This window comes from Gymnogyps californianus, chromosome 1 (genome assembly GCF_018139145.2).
Source record: "Gymnogyps californianus isolate 813 chromosome 1, ASM1813914v2, whole genome shotgun sequence".
Classification (NCBI taxonomy): domain Eukaryota; kingdom Metazoa; phylum Chordata; class Aves; order Accipitriformes; family Cathartidae; genus Gymnogyps; species Gymnogyps californianus.
The window spans coordinates 53173309-53182554 of record NC_059471.1 but is presented as its reverse complement, the minus strand read 5'-3'; the positions used below and the strand labels follow the sequence as shown (position 1 = coordinate 53182554).

The 9246-nt window shown below is 52.8% G+C and overlaps 1 protein-coding gene across 1 annotated transcript; it reads right to left on the bottom strand.

The window, feature by feature from the left end:
- Positions 1-738: 738 nt before the first annotated feature.
- On the bottom strand, positions 739-3632 carry SLITRK5 (SLIT and NTRK like family member 5). The gene is given in 2 exon segments (XM_050913024.1): positions 739-1197; positions 1200-3632. Coding segments are annotated over 2 exon segments (2892 nt in total).
- Positions 3633-9246: the final 5614 nt, after the last annotated feature.

Genomic DNA, 9246 nt, shown 5'->3' with positions numbered 1-9246 from the left:
TACAATAAAATATTTTTTTATATTTCATCAATAAGTTATTTTCACTAACCAGTTATGGATCATATACCTCTGCACTCTTTAATGATTTGTCCACATCTACAGTGATCCTTTTAAAGATCATAATATATTTTTTTAATTCAAAAGTCCAGAAAGCATACAAACACATCCTTAAAAAAAGGAAACCTTGTATTAAAGTCGGGGTGTGCTAATCTCTCCATAAAAGCCATTTAGACTCACCCATGGCTAAAAGGGGAAAATGTGCGCTGTACTCTTCAACCAGAAAGAAAACAAAATTAAACAATGTCTGTACAAAAAAGAAAAAAAGTTGACCATGACTTTTGTACTTGTAACCTGAATATGACCTGACAAGACCCTCCTGCCACCTTCCCCAAGCACTCATGGACACACGCACAATGCTAGTATTGTGCCCAATTTACACAATAGGTGATTTCCTACTTCCAAACACAGTAAAAGAAAAAACAAGAAGAAAAAAAAAAAAACCTGAAAATAAAATAAAACAAACAGCACACCCTTTCAGAATCATTCCCCAAAGCTGAAAAATCCTGTGCCAAGGCACTTCACCCTACAATAAAATGAATTAAAGGGGGGAAAAAGGAGGGGGGCGAGGGGGGGGGAGGTCAGCATTTACGTTTCTTTGTTTTGCGTGTGGTTGTTAAATACAAATACTCTAGAGAAGGAGCTGCTGTGGCTGGCGAGGGGGCGAGGGGGGGCTGTTTCTCAGAACTGGCTGAATGTGGTCTGTTTTTCCAGCACTTCGAGGTAGTCCGGCTCTGCGTTTAGTTTTGCTTTTAGCTCCAGGTACTCGTTCCTGTTGGGCTCTACATAGACAGTACTCGGGGGGCTGTAGAGCACCGTCTCCCGGAGCCTGCCGTCCCCCGGCCCCGGGTGCAAGTACTGGTGGGCACGCCTAAGGTCATAGCTGGGGGAGTAGGTGTAGGCGGCGGGGAGCTTGGGGTAGTCGGGGAGGGTGGAGCCGGGTGTGCCCAGTGTGGAGGAGGAGGAGTGTTTGTCGGGCTCCAAAATGCCCCTGTAAAAGCGATCGGCGTCTTGCACCGGGGAGAGCAGCTCCTCCCGCGGCTCGATGGTGCTCACGCTGTACGCGGGGCTGCGGACGGGCGCGTCCTCCCCGCCGGGCGCCGCCGGCGGCGGGGGCAGCGGGGGCGGCGGCGCGCCCCCCCGGGTGGCAGGGGGTGGCTGCTGTAGGTGACCTTGAGCTCGTGGAGGTCTTTGTAATCCTCGCCCGCGTTGCCCTCCCGGGAGCGGTAGATGGGGTTTTTGCACATGTGGCCCAGGGGGTGCGGGATGTACTCGTAGACGTGGCCGGCGGGGGTCTTCACTTTGGGCAGCGCCGCGCCGCCCCCGCCGCCGCCCCCCCCGCCGCCGCCGCCGCGGTGGGGCGGGTGCTGCTGGAGGTGGGGGTGGTGGTGGTGGTGGTGGTGGCCGCCGCTGTAGACGCTGTACTGCATGTTGAAGGAGCTCACGTCGGAGTTGTTGGCGCTGGCGTGGTCACCCTGGCCCTTCTTGCGCCGCTTCATCACCAGGACGAAGAGCCCCGCCGCCACGAAGACGGACATGATGAAGACCAGCAGCAGGCTGAGGATCAGCACCGAGAGCGGCACCGAGGAGCTGCCGCCGCCGGCGCCGCCCGCGGGCGCAGAGCCGCCCGCCGCCGCCGTGCCGTTGAGGCGCACGGTGGAGGAGGAGGGGGTGGTCCTGGCCGGCAGCTGGCCCGGGGACGGCGTGGGCGTGGAGACGACGATGTCCGAGTAGTCGGGGCACAGCAGCTCCACCCGGACGGCCCGCATGTCGCTCTGGGCAAACTTCTTAGGGGACTCGCAGATAACCTGGTCCACCAGGACGCCGGTGTTGAGCTGCTCCAGCCACAGCTTCATGCCCACCACGTCGCAGGTGCAGTCCCAGGGGTTCTCGTGCAGGTCGATCTGCAGCAGGGATTTCAGCTGGTCCAGCACCCCGCTCACTGGCAGGTAGGAGAAGTGGTTGCTCCGCAGGCTCAGCCTGTAGAGCGACAGACCAGAAAAAATGTTCCCCGGCAAAGACCTCAGCAGATTGTTGTTCAAAAACAAGAGCTGAAGGTTGGGGACAGATTCAAAGGTGCCCGCCTCTATCTCCTGGATGACGTTGTACTGCAGGAAGAGGTACTGCAGGCTTTGCAGCCCATAGAACAGCTCTGGGCTCAGCCGCTCGATCCGGTTCCCGTTCAGGTACAGCCTTCGCAAATTAGTTAAATCCCCAAAAGCCCGGTCCTGAATGACCGAGATCCGATTATTGCCCAGATGCAGCAAATCCAGCCCAGTGGCATCCACAAAATCTGCCCTGCGTACCAGCGCAATGTAGTTTTCCGTCAGATACATCTTCTTAGGATTATAGGGTTTGGGCTGCAGTTCAGAAATGCTCTCAATCTTCCTCTCCTGACAATTGACGTTGAGGCCCAGGTCAGAGATCTGCAAGTTGCAAGTGCAGGCAGTGGGGCACTCCAAAGGCACCGGGGATTTGGTCTGGTAGGCAATGCTGGGGCCATAGTTGCTGTATCCCAGGTCTTTTGAGGGCAGGCGGGAGGTGGGGCGCACCCTCGTCTTGTTGGGTTGGCGGGTCCCTTTGGGGGGCTTCAAAGGGGATTTGTAAACAGCTGAAGAAGAAGTGGCCACAGAGTTGACCGAGGCCGGGGTAGTGTGGAAATACCCTGTGGTGCTCAATGGTGTCTGCGGTCTCATTTCATAATCCGAGATGAGCCTCCTGGGGCAAAGCTCCTGCTTGGAGACTTCATCCAAGTCTCGACCATGTAAGCGGAAAGGGGTCTCACAAACCACATCTCCCACCAGAGCAGAGTAGGAGATACTGTCCAGCCAATCCTTCAGAGCAATCAACTCACAAGAGCAATTCCAGGGGTTTTCCTCCAGCTGCAGCTCCACCACTTTATCCATGTGCTGCAAAAGGCCCACATAGGGCAACAGCTTCAGCCGGTTACCCCTCAGGTCCAGGTGAGTTAAGGGCACAAAACGGAAAAGGTTGTTGGGCAAACTGGAGAGGAGGTTATCATTGAGAATCAGCACCTGCAGCAAATGCAGTTTGCTGAAGGCATTGGGTTCGATGACGCTAATATAATTATAATCGACCTGTAGGTATTCCAAACTCTCTAGCCCAAGGAAAGTGTCATCCCGTAAAAGTTCCAGCTTGTTATTGTTCAGGTGCAGCCTCCTTAAACCTCTCAGACCATGAAAGGCCCCGGTTTCAATGTCTTGTATGTCATTGCTCCCCAGATGCAAAATTGAAGCCCCCGTGTAATTGACAAACTGGTTCGGGTACAGCCTGTTCAAAAGGTTCCCAGACAGCAAGAGGTGGTAGACAGGGAACCTTGGTGGACTGATCTCAAAAAGACTGATGATCCCTCTATTTTCACAGCTCACTGTTAAGATGCTGTCCTTCTCCTCACAAGGACACGCGTTATCACAGATTTCCCCATAATACTCGATGCTTTCTGCCCACGAAAGGACTAGCGATGTTAAAGCAAACGCGATCGTCTGCAGCATCCAGATATGCATTTTTTTGTTGAGGTCCTGTTCCAAAGTTACTGTAGAGCAGCAAGCGTACATTTTATTTCCTGTAAGGATAAAGAGAAAAAAAGAAAGCAGCGTAATAGCATAGCCCCATAAAATTTAAAATGGACACAAAGTTTACATATATCTTCAGTGGGGTAGAGAATGGATTGTTAATCAAACAAATAAAAGTCCTGTCACTTCTAATTCCCACACTTTTGAAAACTGGATGACATGCATTGATTAAAAGGTTGATGGGCAACTCCTAGCAAGTCAAATGCCTGCGGTGTTTAAAAAGGTGAGGTCACAGTAGGAATTGTTCTGGTTCTGTTTGTGTGGGGTGCATTTCAATGTTTCCTTGGATTTCTTTTTCACAACTAGCCCCATAAATATACATAAAATGGCTGTCAGTTCAGTTTCACGGTTCTAATTTAAGAGAAAAGAAGCACCATTTTACGAGGTTTCCCACCTCCCCTATTACCCAGCTCCCCCTTCCCTTCAGAACCTCCCCAGTGAACAGCGCACCAAGGTCTTCCCCTCCTTCTACCTTGATTTTTAACCGGTGGTGGAAATGCCATGGTAGGAATCCAAAGAAAAATGCTCAGTGCTGAAAACGGCAGCTTAATTCAACAGAGAGAATACTGACACATTCTCCACATCACACATTTCTTAAAACTCTTTTATGGTTTTTTTTCTCTCTATACATTTACAAAGCACACACGCACCCACACAGACATGCACACACACACACACACACACGCGCGCACCCCCAGATGACTTTCGTGGAGGAATTCTTCAGTAATGAGATTAAATACATTAACCTCCTACTTCAGTGCACTTAACAGCTCTCTTCAGTGAGAGAAATTTTGTATCTTTACACAAGTAAATAATTTTAATTGATTTTATGACCCCCCATGACTTATATACAATGTAACAGAGCTGACTATCAAGCAGAGGTCTTCAGTTCTTAGACACACACACACACTTAAAGGAAATATTTTAACCACTCACCCAAAATTTGTGAAAAATGTAAAACATGCGGATCATCTTCGGAGTCTCAGCCATATCTGACATACCGCTTATTCCCAACGTTCTGCAAAACTAGCCTGGTAGAAGTGGAGAGATCTAAATAGGTCTCATGGAAATATCTCATCGCCAACACTCCAAGCATCAGAGTTACTGATTATAAGCAGCGATGGCTGTCAGTACTCTTCATCCTTCAGGGGAGAAGACACCCAGGCTGATTAAAAGCCAAGGGGGGTGGAAGGGAAACCCTACCATTGACCTACGTCAGTAATTTAATACCAGAATTTCACCTAGCTGGAAACAAATCCCATTTCCATTCCTTCTTGCAGTCTTTCTGACTCCTTGTGGCTTTCTTCTACTTCTACTAGTCTAAAAGCAACATGAATAAGAAAAATAAATGCATTGTGTGTGTCGGTAGGGAAAGACTAATAAATCATCCAGGCTTAAATGCTGGGATCTTGGAGCAGGCTTGCATTTTCTATCGTCCACCTCAGAGCTCCAATCCTCATGACACAACTCTGGTTTGGAGGAACGCATCCTAAAAAATGGGAAGTCTCAGTACTGCAAGACATCTCCTGTGGCATCAGGTTCAAGGCTGCAAATCTAGCACTTGCAGCAAAGGCAGTCATGCAGCAAGAAATCGGAAGTCTCGGTGAATCTCTCTCTAATTCTGACCAGACGTCAACTGGATCGGAATTACTCAAAGCAAAAGGCTTCACTGCATAAAGGCAGCAGAAATCTTACGCAAAGGCATGTATCTAGCATATTCTTTCTCAGCTCGATCAGATCCATTCATCCATTAACCAACAGTTCTTCAGAGGGAAAAAAAAAAAAAAAGCCATTGAAAACCTGCCCGGTCAGTGTTAAACTCCCAGGCATTTTACAACTTTAATTCAATTATGGTTAGTAAAGGAGGCAAATACAATATTCCCTCCCTCCTCCTTTCTCTCTTTCCTTAAAAAAAAAAGGGGGGGGGGGGGGGATGGGAGGTAAAGAAAATAAAGTTGTAGCTGGCTATATGCAAGGTTGCAATCCCGCCCTGGAAACCCCTCTGTGATGACTGCGTGCTGCTGTTCGCCAGCTCGCTACAGAGGTTCAGATTGGGAGGGGGGACGGGGGGGGGGGGGGGGGCAACGGGGGGGAGGGGAGAAAAGGAAAGGGGTTGCATCGGGATTTTTCTCGTGTGTGTGGTTTTTTCCCCTAAGAGTTGAACCCTTAGATTACCGCACTGCATATCCGGCTCGAAGCAGCTTTCAGTACCGCCGACAGCAGCAGCAAGCAAGCGGCCCCAGCCGGACACTGCCACCCAACTGAGCAGCACCCAGAGTTGGGAGAAATGGCTTTCCGGGGGGGGGGGGGGGGACACGGGACGGACGGACGGGGGAGGGGTTGGGGGTGGAAAGCAACAGCAAGGAAAGACCCGGCGGGGAAGGGGCGGGGGGGGGGGGGGGGGAAGGAAGGGAGGAAGAAAAGAGAGGGAGAGAGCGCGAGAAAAGTCAACCCCGGTACTTACTTCGCCCGAAATCTCCAGGGCCCAAGCATGGTGGCAACCCATGAAGATGCCTACCCGCTGCGCGGGCGCTGCGCGGATCCGCCGGGGCGGCGGCGGCGGCGGAGGCGAGTATCGCAGCAGCCGGGGAGGCTCGGTGCGGAACGCACACAAACACCCCCCGCACGCAGGCGGCGCCGAGACACCAGCGCTCGCACAGGGGCGCACACACACACACGCACACGCACACACACTCGCACACTCACACACGCGCGGGAGCGCGCGCGCGCGCGCCGGGGCAGCCGCGGGGGCGCGCGCCCCGCACGCGCACTCCGGCGCGCGCCCGCGGGGCGGGGGCGGCCAGCGGAGCGCCGCGCTCTCCCCGCCGCCGCTGAGCGCAGCGGGAGGGGGGGGTGGGGGGCCGGTGGGAGGGGAGCGAGGGCGGGGCGGCGGCGGGGGGCGGGGGGGGCTGAGTGGGGCGGGGGGTGCGGGGAGGAGAGCGGCGGCGGCGGCGGGTGGCGAGGGAAGCGGGAGGGAGGGCGCCGCGGGGGAGGGCCGCGGTGCGGGGCGGCGGGGCGGGTGTGCCCGGCTGACGGCGCGGCGGGCAGCCGGCCCCGCCCGGCGCCGCGCACCCCGCACGCACGGTCACACACCGCACAGGCACACGCGCCGGCACACACACATGCCGATACGAGCGCCGCGCTCCCGCCCCGCCACACCCCCACCCCACGCACCCCGGGGCTGTACTCACACTTTCCCCGGCACGGGCCAACTTTCCCCGCGCTCCGCCGCCGCCCCGCACGCCGCCTCCGCTCTCCCCCCACCCCCTCGGGCCGTAGTCCCGGCGCCCGGCGGCCCGCGGTAGGGAGCGGCGCGGCAGCGCAGCCGCCCCCGGCCTCTCCCTGCAGCGCTCGCTGGCCACAGCCGGGCTGCGCGGCGCGGCGCGGCGCGGAGCGGGCGGCGGGAGCCCTTGGCCCGGCGGCCGGCGGTGCCGCTGCTCGCCGTGCGGGCGCCTCCGCTGCCTCCGCGGAGACCGTGGGGAATTGGGCGGTCGCGGTGAAAGGCCACGGCGGGTTTCGCTGCACCCATCCTCCGAAACCGGGGTCGCGGGGTGTGTGTCGGGGTCGTTTAGTTAATCTTTTTCCCTCTGCCCAACCCCAGCCACGGGGCGCGAAGGCAGTCGGGGCGGGGATGCAGCAGCAACGACCAAGCGACTCTGCGGACGCCCCCCATCCCCGCCCGGCCCGCTCCCCGCAGGCAGCGGGGGAGGCCGCGGTGCCGGCGGCGCTCCGGGAGGCCGCCTGGCCGCGGGCTGCCGCCGGGGCGCCGTGCGGTGCGGCGCCTCCCGCCGCCGCCAGGTGGCAGCGCAGGGCGGCGGATGGGCCGCGCCGCACCGCGCAGGGCCGCCCCGCGGGCGCGCTGCCCCCCGGCCGCCGGTAGCCCCGCAGGGCGGGGGGGGCGGGAGCCGCGCACCGGCATCGCGGGGGGACTGGCCTGCCGGGGGGGCGTCGGTGGCCGCGACGGGGAGAGACGAAGTAGGCGACGCTTGATGACTGCTGTCTCCTTGTTGCCGGTTGGGAGAACTGCCGTTATTCCGTTTGCATACGGAACATGGAGGGTTTTTTTCTGTGAAAAGCTGCCTGTAGCAGTGGTGATGTTTTTTACGTTTAGCTTTAGGTTTTTATTTTCCGCGAGATTACGTATTTGGCTGATCTTCAAAAAAAAAAAAAGGTAATTTAATTGCATACATACAAAGATGTGCATATGTTCGCATTTGTGTATTCATTACTGTTATGTGCTGTATACTTTTTAGTACATAAATCAAATAGGTATTATGCATACAGGAACACATAAAGTACATCCCATGTGCACAGCAGAGAGGTTGGAATCCAGCTTTAACTCAAAGGTAATGCTAGATGTAGTTGTGCCTTCACGGGGTTTTTCGTGCGAGTCTAAACACTGAAGAGGGAAGAATACTCTGCATATGATATGTGAATTCTTCACATCTATTTCTTCAGCAGACCTCTGTTAACTCGTATCTTAACATCCCAACATGCTAAACACAGGGATGATTGTAAAGGATCACCTTTTTCTTAATGCTCAGCCTTCCCCAAAAGGTGTATTCTTCTATTTACAAATGTAGAAGGAGTGTGACTCAAATCCTCTTTCCCCAGGCCTGAAATAAGCAAGACCTAGTGTTTGGACGGAAGATGACTTTCTTATACAAACCAGGTAATATTCTTGACCTTGTAGAAGCTTTTGGAAAGCTTCTCAGTGGGACAAAGTACTTACTTCTATTACTAAAGAATATCTGACATTCCTGTTTTGATGCAAACCCAGTTGATTCAGTGGAAGGTTTTGAATGGCTTTAGATTGAGTTCCAAGATACTACTTTTAGTCAGGAAAAAAATACCAAACCACACTGGGCACTTCCCTCCCCCCTCACCCCCCACCCCCAAAGCTTTTCTGATATTCCACATGAAATTTATGATGATAGTGGAATAAAAAGAATTCACAGATAGTAAATAGGGATGTTTTACAGGAGTTTCTTATGAGCACACTATTTTTGGAAAACATTTTTGTTTTGAATTAATAATTCTGTATTTTGAATATATGGGATTTTATGCATATATGCTCACATTTTTAAGGCCTGTCATGTTTATAGCATCTGTCTGTGTTTCTATGCTGTTTTTCTCCCTGACACACAAAATTAGACACACTTAAATACTTTTTTATTCATAAGAGAGAAAGATCTTTTGAATAACTTTGGCAGCTAGTCTGAGCTTAACTCTTTCAACAAAACCGTTTTGGAAAAGTTGACATTTCATAAACCTGAAATTGTGTTAAACATTATTATGTGAAAGTCAGTATTGTATATATGTTTCAGTTTAATTATTCTGGTCCTGTGTTAATGAGATATTGAAAAGTATAATGAATAGAAAATCTGATTTAATAAAATCTTACTTCCAAGTTGTTAGACTGCTAGATTATTTTAGTAGCACACACGAGGTTTAAATAGTTATTAGTGTAGAGAACTATCATGCTGCTGTTCCATTCATTCTTATTCTGATTAACACTATATATTTAGTAAAACACCTTAAAGTTCTGCAGAGTTTTGCAGAATATTTATTTCAATATGCATGACTAGCATGAGAG